Source organism: Rutidosis leptorrhynchoides, chromosome 1, assembly GCF_046630445.1.
Source record: "Rutidosis leptorrhynchoides isolate AG116_Rl617_1_P2 chromosome 1, CSIRO_AGI_Rlap_v1, whole genome shotgun sequence".
NCBI lineage: Eukaryota > Viridiplantae > Streptophyta > Magnoliopsida > Asterales > Asteraceae > Rutidosis > Rutidosis leptorrhynchoides.
In genome coordinates, this window is record NC_092333.1 from 40,487,466 (window position 1) to 40,503,445 (window position 15,980).

The 15,980-nt window shown below is 37.0% G+C and overlaps 1 protein-coding gene across 1 annotated transcript; it reads right to left on the bottom strand.

Moving 5' to 3' along the window:
* Positions 1-11,178: 11,178 nt before the first annotated feature.
* LOC139861847 (enoyl-CoA delta isomerase 2, peroxisomal-like) lies at positions 11,179-11,532 on the bottom strand. Its single transcript, XM_071850401.1, has one exon. The coding sequence runs from the start codon at positions 11,530-11,532 to the stop codon at positions 11,179-11,181; it is 354 nt and encodes a 117-aa protein (XP_071706502.1).
* Between the last annotated feature and the right edge of the window lie 4,448 nt (positions 11,533-15,980).

The following is a 15,980-nucleotide window of genomic DNA, read 5'->3' on the forward strand; positions in this document are numbered from 1 at the left end:
TGTACATCTAACTGTGGACAACTAGTTGTAGGTTACTAACGAGGACAGCTGACTTAATAAACTTAAAACATCAAAATATATTAAAAGTGTTGTAAATATATTTTGAACATACTTTGATATATATGTATATATTGTTATAGGTTCGTGAATCAACCAGTGGCCAAGTCTTACTTCCCGACGAAGTAAAAATCTGTGAAAGTGAGTTATAGTCCCACTTTTAAAATCTAATATTTTTGGGATGAGAATACATGCAGGTTTTATAAATGATTTACAAAATAGACACAAGTACGTGAAACTAGATTCTATGGTTGAATTATCGAAATCGAATATGCCCTTTTTTATTAAGTCTGGTAATCTAAGAATTAGGGAACCGACACCCTAATTGACGCAAATCCTAAAGATAGATCTATTGGGCCTAACAAACCCCATCCAAAGTACCGGATGCTTTAGTACTTCGAAATTTATATCATATCCGAAGGGTGTCCCGGAATGATGGGGATATTCTTATATATGCATCTTGTTAATGTCGGTTACCAGGTGTTCACCATATGAATGATTTTTATCTCTATGTATGGGATGTGTATTGAAATATGAAATCTTGTGGTCTATTATTATGATTTGATATATATAGGTTAAACCTATAACTCACCAACATTTTTGTTGACGTTTTAACCATGTTTATTCTCAGGTGATTATTAAGAGCTTCCGCTGTCGCATACTTAAATAAGGACGAGATTTGGAGTCCATGCTTGTATGATATTGTGTAAAAACTGCATTCAAGAAACTTATTTTGTTGTAACATATTTGTATTGTAAACCATTATGTAATGGTTGTGTGTAAACAGGATATTTTAGATTATCATTATTTGATAATCTACGTAAAGCTTTTTAAACCTTTATTGATGAAATAAAGGTTATGGTTTGTTTTAAAATGAATGCAGTCTTTGAAAAACGTCTCATATAGAGGTCAAAACCTCGCAACGAAATCAATTAATATGGAACGTTTTTAATCAATAAGAACGGGACATTTCATGCAAGGTCACCACCCTGAATGTGAAGGCGAACCCCAATGGACCGAAAAAGTGCTACGAATGCGGACAGATGGGTCATTTCAGAAATGCGTGTCCTAACAAGCGAAAGGACGGCGAACCACCCCGTGGTAGAGCTTTCAACGTTAATGCAAGGGATGCACGTGAGAACCCCGACTTGGTGACAGGTATATTCACTATCAACAATCTTTTAGCTTCTGTCCTATTTGATACTGGTGCCGATAGAAGTTATGTATGTAGACACTTTTGCGATAAGATTAATTGGTCGTTAGTCCCTTTAAAGGAGAGTATGCTTGTAGAGGTAGCCAATGGAAAACTTGAGAAAGTTGACCACATTAGTCGAGGAGCTATTATCAACATAGCTGGTGCAGATTTCGAAATTGATTTGATACCTATCAAATTGGGAAGTTTTGACGTGATCGTCGGTATGGATTGGTTGACCAAGATAAGGGCCGACATTATCTGTGGAGATAAAGCTCTTCTTATACCACAAGGAGATGGTGGGCCACTGATCATTTACAAAGAGAGATGTACCTCGAAGCTGAACCTCATTAGTTGCGTGAAAGCGCAAAAGATCATGAAGAAGGGACGTCTTGCTGTCCTAGCACATGTGAAAACGGTAGAAACCGAGGTGAAGAGTGTGAACGACGTTCGAATTGTGAATGAATTTTCTGATGTCTTCCCTGAAGAATTGTCTGGATTACCGCCGCCGAGAGCAGTAGAGTTTCAGATCGATTTAGTACCAGGAGCTGCACCTGTAGCTTGCGCACCTTATCGACTCGCACCTTCCGAGATGCAAGAATTACAGAGCCAATTACAAGAACTGTTAGACCGTGGATTTATCCAACCAAGTTTCTCACCTTGGGGCACACCTGTGTTGTTTGTGAAGAAGAAGGATGGATCTTTCCGTATGTGTATCGACTACCGTAAACTCAACAAATTGACAATCAAGAATCGGTATCCCCTTCCCCTTATTGACGATATTTTTGATCAACTACAAGGATCGAGCATTTACTCTAAGATCAATTTGCGATCCGGTTATCACTAGTTGAGGGTGAAGGGGAGCGATGTGATGAAGACTGCATTCAGGACTCGTTATGGTCATTATGAGTTTCTCGTGATACCATTCGGTTTAACCAACGCACCTGCCATATTCATGGATCTCATGAATCGTGTCTGCAAGCCATACCTGGATAAGTTTGTTATCGTCTTCATAGATGATTTCCTCATCTACTCTAAGAGCAAAGAAGAGCATGAGCAACACCTCCAGCTAGTACTTGAACTCTTGAGGCAATAGCAACTTTACGCCAAATTCTCCAAGTGTGAATTTTGGTTGAAGGAGGTCCAATTTCTGGGTCATGTTGTGAGTGACCAGGGTATCAAAGTTAATCCCGCCAAGATTGAAGCTATCAGCAAGAGGGAGACCCCCACTACTCTAACTCACATCCACCAATTTCTAGGTCTCGCCGGTTACTACCGAAGGTTTATTGAAGGTTTCTCTCTGATTGCGCGTCCTTTGACCGCGTTGACTCACAAAGGGAAGAAGTTCATATGGGAACCCGCACACGAATCAGCATTTCAAACGTTGAAGAAAAAGTTGACCACCGCACCTATCTTATCACTTCCTGAAGGCAGTGAAGATTCCATCGTTTATTGCGATGCATCGAAAAGTGGTTTTGGTTGTGTACTGATGCAAAGATCAAAGGTTATTGCCTATGCTTCTCGTCAACTGAAGATTCACGAACGGAACTACACTACCCACGATCTCAAACTTGGAGTCATTGTCTTTGCGCTCAAATTGTGGAGACACTATCTTTATGGAACTAAGAGCACTATCTTCACCGACCACAAAAGTCTCCAACACAAATTCGATCAGAAGCAACTGAATATGAGACAGCGTCGATGGATCGAGACACTGAACAACTATGATTGTGAACTTCGCTATCATCCTGGTAAGGCCAATGTTCTAGCTGACGCTTTAAGCCGAAAGGAGAGGACGACACCTCTTCGTGTTAGGGCTCTGAACATCACCATCCATTCGAATCTTAACAATCAGATCCGAGTAGCCCAAGATGAGGCTCTCAGGGAGGAGAATATATCTCATGAACATTTGAACATTCCTGTCTCTCAATTCGAGGTTAGGGAGTCTGGACTCCGATGTTATGCTGGAAGAATTTGGGTACCTCTTTATGGAGATCTACGGAACCTTATACTTGATGAAGCCCACAAGTCGAGATATTCAATTCATCTCGGAGCGGGCAAAATGTACCACGACCTTAAAGAACAGTATTGGTGGCCGAATCTTAAGAAGGATGCTGCAACTTATGTTGGGAAATGTTTGACTTGCTCGAAAGTTAAGGCCGAACATCAGAGACCCTCTGGATTGCTTCAACAACCGGAAATCCCACAATGGAAGTGGGAAAGGATCCTAATGGATTTCATCACCAAGCTACCAAAGACGGTGGGCGGATACGATACCATCTGGGTTATCGTTGACCGCCTTACCAAATCTGTACACTTCCTAGCTATGAAGGAAACGGATACGATGGAGAGACTCGCTCAACTATACATCAAAGAGGTTGTATCTCGTCATGGTGTACCTTTATCAATCATCTCAGATCGCGATACCCGTTTTGCTTCTAGATTTTGGCATTCTTTGCAAGAAACCATGGGAACCCACCTCGACATGAGTACTGCATATCACCCACAGACCGACGGGCAAAGTGAACGAACGATTCAGACCTTGGAAGACATGTTGCGTGCATGTGTCATTGACTTCGGAAAGGCCTGGGAAAGGAATTTGCCATTCGCCGAATTTTCTTACAACAACAGTTATCACTCGAGCATTAATGTCGCACCTTTTGAAGCATTGTATGGCTGCAAGTGCCGATCTCCTATTTGTTGGGCTGAAGTAGGCGAAAAGCAAATCACCGGACCCGAGGTAGTACACGAAACAACGGAGAAGATTGCTCAGATTCAAGCGAGACTTAAGACTGCCCGCGATCGTCAAAAGAGTTATGCCGATCTTAAACGTAAAGACTTTGAATTTAATGTAGGTGACCGTGTAATGTTGAAGGTTGCACCTTGAAAAGGTGTGATCCATTTTGGAAAACGTGGAAAGTTAAACCCACGATATATTGGTCCTTTTGAAATTTTGGAACGTGTTGGACCCGTTGCTTACCGTTTGGATCTTCCAACCCAATTGAGCTCAGTTCATCCTACCTTCCACGTGTCAAACTTGAAGAAGTGTCTTGCTGCACCTGAACTCATCATACCACTGGAAGAACTTACCATTAACGACAAACTCCACTTCGTGGAAGAGCCTGTTGAAATTATGGACCGTGAGGTCAAAACTTTGAAACGCAACAAGATTTCGATCGTTCGGGTACGATGGAATGCCAAACGAGGACCTGAGTTTGCCTGAGAGTGAGAAGATCAAATGATGCAGAAGTGTCCTCACCTTTTCCCAGCTCCTTCATCTACCTCAGCTTAAAATTTCGGGACGAAATTTTCTTTAACAGGTGGGTAATGTAACGACCCTGGTTTTTCCAACGTTTAATTAATAATTATTATTATTAATACTTGTGATTAAATGAATGTATTTCTATACATTTACTTGTTACCATACATGAATTTTAATTGCCCGACACGTCTTTGTGACACTTGAACTTTTCACGAATAATATATTTGAATATTATTTACATTCATGATTAATTTTTGTTAATCGTTTTAATTAACTAAGGTTACAAGTTAATTACTTGGGCTTTATATTGTTTAATTACTTATTTGGACTTGGACTCATGATTAGTGGACTTAGAAGCCCACACTACATTCTTAATGGATTAATTAGTCCATTTTATTTATGTAAGTATTACTTTTAATATGAAACTAGATGGATTAGTGCATGGAATGTAGTTACTTGTTACTTACACATCTTTCCCATGCAAACACCTCTAATAACCATCTTTTTGAGCCATTACATGCAAGAGCCTTGTGGACACTTCCCTTCCCCCCACACTTGTGAAAACCGTCGGCCTTTTGGCCCTTGGGGAGTGGATTTTGCTTTCAAATTTTGTTAACTTATCTACTAGTATCCTCATCTTACTCTCTCACTTTTACACACACACAAAAAATACTTGCATTTTCCTCTCAACTTTCTCTCCATTCTTGTAAGTAACAAGGTTTCTTTTCTTCCTTTCTTCCTCATGAAAACCGAAACATACACACACATAATCATCATCATCACTTTTTTCATGTTGTTGTTTAATTACTTGTTCATTGTTGTTGTTTTGTTACTTGTCTTTGTTAGTTGTTTACTTACTAGTACAAGAATCAAACTTTCTAGTTAGATTCTTCATATTATCTTGTATTTACAAGAACATACAAGAACAAAACTTCCTAGTTTATGTTCTACACTTAATGTTTCAAAAGATTGTAAGTTCATGTGTTGTAAATCATTACTTGAAGTTCATGTTGTAAACTTAAAGTTTACTTCCTTAAAGATCAAGACTTTGGCTTGAATCTTTAAAAGTATGAACAACCATGAACTTGTTACTTGTTTATTTAGATTATTTCTTGCATCTTTTGAATTCGTGATTCTTGTGTTGTTGGTCAAGTGTTACTAGTTAACTTTGATCTCATTTTTCTTGAACTAAAGTTAACTTTAAAAGTTCAAGAACATGGAAGTATAACTTTTTAGTTATAACTTCATATACTTGTGATGGATCTAAGTTCTATAGCTTATGATCTACTTATTTTGTCATAAACAAAAGCTTGTAAGCTTACATACACTTTACTAGTTGAAAATCTAAGTTTTATAGCTTATGGTTTCATTAAAGTAAAGATTCAAGTGTTATTACTTAGGATTTAACTTAATAACTTTAGATCTAGACTTTTGGGTCTTGGATCTTCAAGATCAAACTATGAACTATGTTCTACAACTTAAGATCTTGATTAGTTAGTTTACTTTCAAGTTTGAAGTTCAATATTACTTTTATAGTTCATGTATGTGTCGGATCTAAGATCTTGATGTAACTTTGGTTCATCAAACTACTTGCAACACTTAATTGAGTTGTGCTACTTATCTTAGACTTACACTTGTGTTATGATGGTCAAAACTTGGTAAATATGATGTAAACACATCAACGAGTTGTACACTTGAAGCTATATGCATCAAGGATGAGAACCGTGATAAGCATCGAGCACCAAGAACCCACCGGAACCCACTGTTTACTGTTTTCTGTAACTGGTCAGACCACCTGGGCTGCTGTAAAGATTATTTTCAGTTTTCTCAGGTCGTGTAGATAACTTTTCATTTAAGACTCGTCTTAATCCGAGTTACGGTTTAGGATTTATGGCCCTCCGAGTGTCACTATGTCTTTTAACGTTGTGCTGAAAATTCTGACCTACTCGCACTTAGACCGTCGCCACGGTAAAAAAAAGACGAGTTTGATTCTGGAATTTTTACCACAACTAAAGAACTCATATACGGAGCCATGGCCACTGGTCTCACCTTATTTCAGTAGTTATAGAGGCCGTGGTGACTGATCGAAATCAGCCTTTGTTTTAAACTCTTTTCATGAACGAAACTTACTTTACACCTTTTTGTTTAATGATGATTGATGATGACCCTTAAGACCTAATTTACATATATTTAAACCTATTGGGACGATTTACTGACTTAGTAATATTTGACTTAGGTTGAGGACTTTCCGGACCTACATACTTGCTTACTTCCCGACTCAACTTTACTACTACTTTACCACTGTGAGTTATAGCATCCCTTTTTTACTTTAACTATTTTGAGAACTGAGAATACATGCGCATTTTACGTTTTACATACTAGGCACGAGTACTTAAACTTTATATATGTGTGGGTTATACAACGGCATAAACTTTCCCCTTAGCTCGGTAACGTTTAGTTATTGGTTTTTGAACCGGTGAACGCGAATCTTAGATATGGATCCATAGGGTTTGACATCCCCACTCGGGCTAGTAGCGCTAGCATTTAACGGGTGTTTAATACTTCGTAAACATACGCACTTGCCAAGTGTACTTTCAGGGGGTTATAAACGTTAAGTTAGTTACCAAGTGCCCACGGTTAAACATATACTTTATCATACTGTTTTGAAACGCTCTTTGTAGCACTGAAATCTCGTGGCCTACCTTACATTACTGTTATACTTAAACTATAGCTCACCAACCTTTGTGTTGACGTTTTTAAGCATGTTTTTCTCAGGTGCTTAAGGTTAGCCGCTTCTGTTGTACTAGTCTTGCTGTAGACACCCGCTGCTTTAGAGATGTCACCGCATGAACGTTTATCTTGCATTCATAAATATTATTACTTTTAAAACTATGTTTTGTAACGACCTATGAGTCACATACTATTATCCTTGCTTCTATTCATTGAAGCATACTTTTGGTTGTTAAACATTGATGTTGGTTAAGACGTCACCTTTTATCATGAATGCAAACGTATTTTGAAATAGCATATAGTGTTTGACCTTGTAATGATCTTGTTGTTGATGATTCGTACACGATGGTTTTGTACGGGGCATCACATAATAGCAATCTAATTAAATAGTTCAATTTCTGACCTTTGAATGACATAAGAGGCTGAATGGTTCAACATTCAATGTTAACCATTCGGAACTGAAATTCTTTCTTAACCGTCAAACACTTAAATTTTATGTAATATTCTTTTTACATTACATCAGAAACACTTATTACAACTATATTCTATTTCTTATTCATATCAATAGTTAATAAGGTGATTTTACATCATTCACACTATTCGTTCAAAATGATTTTCAAACAGGTTATTGTCATACAGAAGCAACTTAAATCATAATCTTTGAATAATTCAGATTATGAACTATTCAACACTTAATAATTCATGTTTATCAAACGACCCTAAATAATGATTGTGTAAGTATCGTTGGTCAAACTTAAGCCATCGACTTTTTTTTTTAATGACAGATGAGGCTGAATGGTTCAACATTAAATGTTGCCCCATTCAAAGCTAAAATTCTTTCTTAACCATCAAGCACTTAAATTTTATGTAATATCTTTTCTAAATTATATCAAGAGCACTTATTTAACAACTATATTGTGTTTTTTATTCATGTCAAAGATTAATAAGGTAATTTTATATTATTCACATTATTCGTTCAAAATTATTATCAAACAGGTTATTGTTATTCAGAAGTAACTTCATTCAGAACTTTGAAATCATTCTGATTATGAACCATTTAACGCTTAATCATTCAGTTTTATCAAACGCGCCACAAATAATGAATGTAGGAGTATCATTAGCCAAACTTAAGCCATCGATTTTTTTTGTGTGTAAAAAAACGATGAACTACATGTAACCAAATAGGGGATTCATCAAAAAGATGAAACCCCTAAAACATACAAAACGAATATAACTTCCGAGCTAATTAAACGTAACATACAACCTAACGCAAACTCATGACTAAGAAACTAAAATCAAAATTAAGAGACCTAAACATATCATAAACGAAAAACAAACTATCAAAAGCAGAGACAGAGGGCATCCAATCTAAAAAACAAACGGAAGATTAAAAACCACTTAAATCTAAACACCCACAAGCGAAGAAACCCAAACAACCTTTATGACATGTTTTCTATGAATTCCGAGAAACTTGACTCAACTTTAAACAGTTTAATTAACCTGTACCATATCGGCACATATTACCAAAACTAGTTTAGTCAATATAGAAACTAGTTATGAATGCAAAACTAATTTATGTGCAATTTTAAAGTTCAATGCCACAATCAGATAATCGAGTTATTTGAAATTACTATGTATCCAAAAAGAAAAAGTAGTTAAATATAAACGAGTTGCACTTACTAAGCTCATAAACGAGTTGCACTTACTAAGCTCATATATATCACCTATTTATCTATCTATCTATCTGAACATACAAACGAAGGTCCCGGCTCATAATAAAACGGTTGAGCCGGATGGTTCCATTTCTTATACTCAATATGCTGGTTCTTCGAGTCTCGCACTACATGACTAGCTTTTGAGGACTCGTCATTTGTACTACTAGTGTTCATGTCGTTATTCATATTCCCAACCGGTGACAACAAAGGAATCGCAACATTCCAACTGGAGACCGGACTAATGGTTATGGACGCTGGTGCTCTTCGTTGTAGACGACTTGGTTTCCTGTGTTTGGCTGATGATTTGTTATCGGCCATATTAGGGTTTTCAGAGATAGATAGAGATGGATTGTGATGGTTTAGTTGTGGGTGACAAATAAATATAAATATAATATAATATATAGAAAAGATAGAAAGCAAGCATGTGGTTAGCACGTTGATAAAAACGGTCAAAAAGAAAAAGTTACGTTACGTTATAATTATGTACTTTATGATTTATGATAATGATATGATGCGGCTCGCTTTTAAAAAGTTAGATGATAATTAAGAAATTATTAGCTTCAAGGCTTCACTTTATTTACTGTAAAGTGTACTAAACTTTAATTCGTGGATTATTTTATGGAGTTAGATACGTACTTACAGTTTTATTAATATTACAAGAAAGCTTAGTATATGAATCCTGATATCCTTAGAGGTGATATATACAAATCTTACTAGCTAGTAACATAATTTAAATTAGATGACTAGAAAAAAAGTCATAAACGGTCACCTCACATATATCTCAATAGAAATACAAATAGTCAGAATAAAACATCTTATAAGTTTATAAGAAAAAATCTTATAAGTTTTAATATATTGCTTCCTTATATGTATTGTTATATTATTCGATATAATTGTAAAAAGTAACTAAAGTTTTTATTGTGAAAGAAAAAGCCAATGGAAGAAAGCTGAAAGAACCTACGACCAGGAATCAGGTTCGGGAGATCTTTGACTAGTTTCTTTAGATTTATTAATCTAACGGACGTTGGTTGTCAAAGTCACGCCACGTGTAACAACGTTGTTAAAATTGTTATGGGGATTTTATTACATGATAAATGTAATTTTGATAACTATTCGCATAATAAATACAACAATAACAATAGTTAATCCCGCACATGAGAGTTACGGGAAAGGTAAGATGTAAACAATCCTTCCTATACTCTAAAATAGAAGAGAAGTCTTTTCTCTGACTACGAGTCGAGAAAAAAATTCCCTACTTACAAGAAGAGAAAGTCATATGCCTCTCTACTCCAGGGTAGAGAAACCGTGAGGATACTCATATACTGATAAATACGAGTAATAAAGACGTGCCGCTTAGATATAACTCAAAAACTTATTTTACACCAAAAAAAATCGGACTAGTTAGTAAATTAGTCTCACTCTTAAACCTATTTATTTTAAATTAAAATATGTTAAAGCATATATATTTATCGATGTACAACTAAAAAATGAAAGTATAATCACCAGTTTGTTAAGTCTGTATCATTGCAACATTTATATTTTTCATATATAACAATGTGTTTGGCATGCAAAAAGTTTTTCAGAAGTATTTAGTGGATATGCCTTTACCAAATTCAGCCAAGTTTTAAGTTGTGATCGAAGTTATTGGGTGTCAGGTTGAGATGGTGAGTTCTAAGTTCTGTTTTATCATTGTCGATCCATGTTCTTAAGTGGTTCTGTTTTATCATTGTTAGCTTTGTTTGTGTGAGTTCTAAGTTCTTATAGTTCTTTTGTGTGTAACCATCCGATTTTCAGCCCAACTAGTAATAACAATAACTACTAATAAAAATAAAAACAATTAATGATATTGAATTGAACTAACAATAGTAATATACTAGTATAGTAGTAACACATAGTAGCAAAAGATTAAAAATCCCTACTTTAATATATATATATATATATATATATATATATATATATATATATATATATATATATATATATATATATATATATATATATATATATATATATATATATATATATATATAAAACAAACAGCTCATATTAGTGTATGTAGCGCATCTTATTCAGACTCATTTGGCTCATTCAGTCATTCACACCCTTTAATTAGCTTCCATGTAACAAAAACACTCCCTTAATAAGCACATAAACATATATATAAAGTTTTCACTGTTCAAGCTACTAAATTTACCTAGCTACTAGCTAGTGCAAACGCTTAATTAAATCCTTGGTTTTACGACGACCTTGGAGCCACCCAAACCAAGTGTTTTACATAAGTCAAGATGCAACGATTTACGCATTTCAGCATAAACTTCACCATCCCATTTCTTCTTAGACAACTCTTCCCCCTTTCTCACTGCACCATCCACAACACTCTCTCGACCATCATAAGCCTTATCCACTAGTCCCATCTTTACCGCCTCGTCAGCCTTCACCTTCACTCCATGCAACAAAATATCTCGTCGGTAATTAGGCCCTCCCACCTTTGATTTAAATACCTCAAACGCAAAGTCCGGCAAAGATACTCCAACATCAATCTCACTCATGCACAAAATACCTCTATCACGTCTCATAAACACGTAGTCATGGCATAATGCAAATACTAGCCCCCCACCAACGGCATGGCCAGTAACCACAGCGATTGTTGGCGTGTTTTGAATAATAATTGTAATTGTAATTGTATTGCTTGTTGTAAAAAGATGAGTAATCTTACATTTGCAGGTCCTATATATATACAATACATTGTAACGGCTAGCTTTATAAAAAAGGAAAGGAGCCTAAATCTAATTCTGGAAGGTATGAGCTGTAGCTTGCTGTGATCCTGCTGTATCCTCCAAGGAAGGGAAATGATGAGGTTCAAATCTGATCCCAAGCTTTCTAACACTCCCCCGCAAGTTAAATAGTGGGATTTCCGATATTTAACTTGGAGAGCACATCTTTGAAGAGTCTTCCATTAACAGACTTTGTTAGAATGTCTGCTAGCTGGTCTTCAGATCTGACATATGGAAGAGAAATTACTTCGGCTTCGAGTTTTTCTTTAATGAAGTGTCGGTCTATCTCAATGTGTTTGGTTCGATCGTGTTGAACTGGATTTTCTGAGATTGCGATTGCTGCCTCGTTATCACACATGATTTTTATGGAACTATTTGGAGGAAAGCCGATCTCTGTTAAAAGTTTCTTGATCCATAAAGCCTCGGTTACACCACGAGTAATTGCTCGAAATTCAGTTTCAGCACTTGATAGGGCGACAACCTTTTGTTTCTTGCTTTTCCAAGTAACCAAGTTTCCTCCAACAAGTGCAAAGAATCCGGATGTTGATTTCCTATCACCCTTCTCTCCTCCATAACCCGCATCAGTGAATATTTGTGCTTCTAAGTGATTGTTTTTCTGGAACAAGACCCCATCCCCTGCTGTGACTTTGAGATACCTGATAATCCTCCATACTGCATCCATATGATGTTGTTGGGGTTGATGCATGAATTGACTTACAACTCCAACAGAATGTGCTATATCAGGACGAGTATGAGCTAGGTAGATAAGTTTTCCCACGAGCCTTTGATATTGACTTTGGTTAGCTGCTTTGACCTTGGCCTTGTCTTCTATATATAATCTCTGGTTCGGGATCATAGGAGTGTCGGCGGGTTTGCAGTCGATCATTCCTGTTTCAGCGAGAAGGTCAAGTATATATTTCTTTTGACATATGAAAATCCCCCTTTTAGAACGTAAGACTTCGATTCCCAAAAAATATTTAAGTCCTCCTAGGTCTTTCATTTCAAATTCTTTAAAGAGATTAGTTTTCAAGTTTGCAATTTCTTTTTGGTCGTTTCCTGTGATAATCATGTCGTCAACGTAAATAATGAGACATGTGATAAGGTTCCCTCTTTGTTTTAGAAAAAGAGTATGGTCGGAGTTACTTTGTTTAAAACCGTAATTTTTCATAGCTATAGTAAAGCGCCCAAACCAAGCCCGAGGGGATTGTTTTAATCCGTAAAGAGATTTTTTAAGATGACAAACTTCCCTTTCCTTAAAGTCTGATGTGTAACCGGGAGGTCCTTCCATGTAGACTTCTTCTTTGAGTTCACCATGAAGAAAGGCATTCTTAACATCGAATTGGTGGAGTGGCCAATCTTCGTTTGCGGCTACGGAGAAAAGTACTCTGATAGTGTCAATTTTTGCAACTGGTGAAAAAGTCTCCGAGTAATCAACACCGTAGGTTTGAGTGTACCCTTTGGCAACCAGTCGAGCTTTGTATCTTTCGATAGACCCATCTGCTTTATGTTTGATCGTGAATACCCATCGACACCCAACTGGTTTCTTTGATTCTGGAAGAACACATTTTTCCCAAGTATTGTTTGTTTTGAGGGCCTCTATCTCATCATCCATTGCCTTTTTCCAGTGTGGTGACTTTAGAGCTTGTTCAAACGTGGTTGGGATTTCTTCAGAGTATAACGCGGAAGTGAACTTTGTTGCTTCTTTAGATAAGTTTCCTCTAGCCATATTTGCCATTGGATATCTTGATCTCGAAGCTATCCTCTCAGGAGAGTATCTCTTAGGAGGGATCCCTCTGTTGATTCTTGGAGGGAGAACATATTGTTCTTGTTGTTGTATTTCACTTTCAGAATTTGCTTGATCATTCGCTTGATCATTATCCGAATTTCTTTGATCATTATCGGAATGTGTTTGATCACTGTTTTCCTGTACTGAGGGACTTTCTAGATTTTCATGATTAGTAACATTATTATTAGGAGATTCGGTATTTACCTCCGTAAGGTTGGGAAGATCATTGTCCGTAGTACTGACAGATGGAGCACTTTGTGGAGTGGTATTATGAGGCACTTCTTCGGATGATGGTAAATCTAGCCAACTCACATCGTCACTAGAATCTGTCTCCCCCTGACTTGTGTGTTGGGTGTAGAAGTATTCGGTTTCCAAGAAATCACAGTTCATTGTAGTGAACATGTGTTTTCTTTTAGGACTATAACATCTATACCCTTTTTGGTTTACCCATATCCCACAAAGACACATTTTTCGGCACAAGCATCAAGTTTGGTTCGTTCTGTTTTAGGGATGTGGACAAATACTGTGCATCCAAATATTCGAGGTTTTAGGGTGAGATTAGATGGAGGTTTATAAAATTTGGTTAAGGCTTCGAGAGGATTCTTAAGTTCTAAGGCCCTGGTCGGGAGTCTATTCACAAGATATGTTGCAGTGGCAAGAGCTTCCGGCCAGAAAGACCTTGGAACATTGGACTCAATCATTAGAGCACGGGTTATTTCTAACAAAATACGATTTTTTCTTTCAGCTACCCCATTTTGTTGAGGTGTGTGGGGACATGTCGTTTGATGAATAATACCATTTTCTTCACAAAACAGTTTCATTTGGGTGTTGACAAATTCACCACCATTATCGGATCTTAAAACTTGTATTTTACTTTGAAATTGTGTTTGGATCATGTTAGAAAAAATGGTAAATTTATCAAACACTTCGGATTTGTTAGTTAAGAAATATGTCCAAGTCATGCGAGTACAATCATCAATAAATAAAAGAAAATACCGAAAATTATGTCCCCCGTTAACCCTTGCGGGTCCCCATACATCAGAATGAATAAGAGCAAAAGGACGTTCGGTTCTTGTATTACTAGTTTTAAACGAGTTTTGATGGCTTTTGGCCAAAATACAAGTTTCACATTCAATACTTTTATTGGAAGGAAATAAAGTAGGAAATAAAATGTGCAAATAACCGGCGGATGGGTGACCGAGACGCCTATGCCATAACCATGCTTGTCTTTTTGAGGTTCCGTGAGCTAGCATGACATTACCATCTTGAGTGACCTCATCCACATAATACAAACCATCTCGTTCAGTACCACGTCCAATTATCTCCCCCGTTCTGATGTCCTGTAATATACAGAAGGTAGGGTGCAATAAAACAGTGCAATTAAGCTCTTTCGTTACGTGACTAACAGACAATAGTTTATGAGAAAGAGCGGGAACATAAAGGCAGTTTTTTAATTTTAAAGTTGGTGAAATTTCAACCATTCCTCTGCCCTTGACTTGTATAATACCGCCGTTAGCGGTTTTAATTTCGGTTTTATTTGGTTTAGTATTAAAAAAGATATCATTTTTATTAAACGTCATGGTGTCGGTGGCACCACAATCGATAATCCACTCATCATTTTTTGTTTTATTTGAAACAATGAAAGTTGACGAACCGTTACTTTGGGACTTTGGTTGTAACACCTTACTTTTCAAAGTTTTGTTACTATAGGTACCATTTGTGTCAATTGAAATAGTGGGGGGGGGTTAAACCTTGTTTGGGAATTTTGACTCGGGTTAAAAATACCCAACCTACCCATTTGTTTTAACCCGTCCCCTTTATTGTTCTCTGGATCCAATTTGGGTGATATAAACCCTAACCCTATCCCATCGTTACCTCCACCAGATGGATCGGCTGCAAGTAACCCAAATCCTCCTTGAGGGGTGGCGCTAGTATTGGTGGCCTCTTGGTTGCCTTTGGTTGCCGCCGTTACAACGGCAGCTTTCCCTTTCTTATGTCCGTCAGCCCACCAATCTGGGTACCCTATGACTCTGAAGCATTGATCTCTGGTGTGTCTTTTCATACCACACTCAGTACATTCAAGATTATCCTTATCTCGAGATGATGTATTATTTGATCGACGTGGGTTCCTTGATAGTAAACCATGGCCGTCGGAATCTTTAGATTTCGATGCCGGAGCTATCAAGCCGGTGGCTATGCCGGTTTGGACATTGATCTTGTTAAATATGTACTGATGTGCATTTTCTTTGCGAATGGCAGCATACGCCCCTTCGACGGTGGGTAAGGGTTCAATTCTTAATAATTCTCGTTTGATATTGTCATGTTTGTTATCTAAGGCATTTAAAAATTGGAAGAGTTTTTGTTCTGACCTGATTTCGTTATATTTGATAATATCATTTGGATTTTCCATGGGGTTTGGATCTCTCATCTCGATCTCCCCCCAGATTCCTTGTAGTTTCAACCA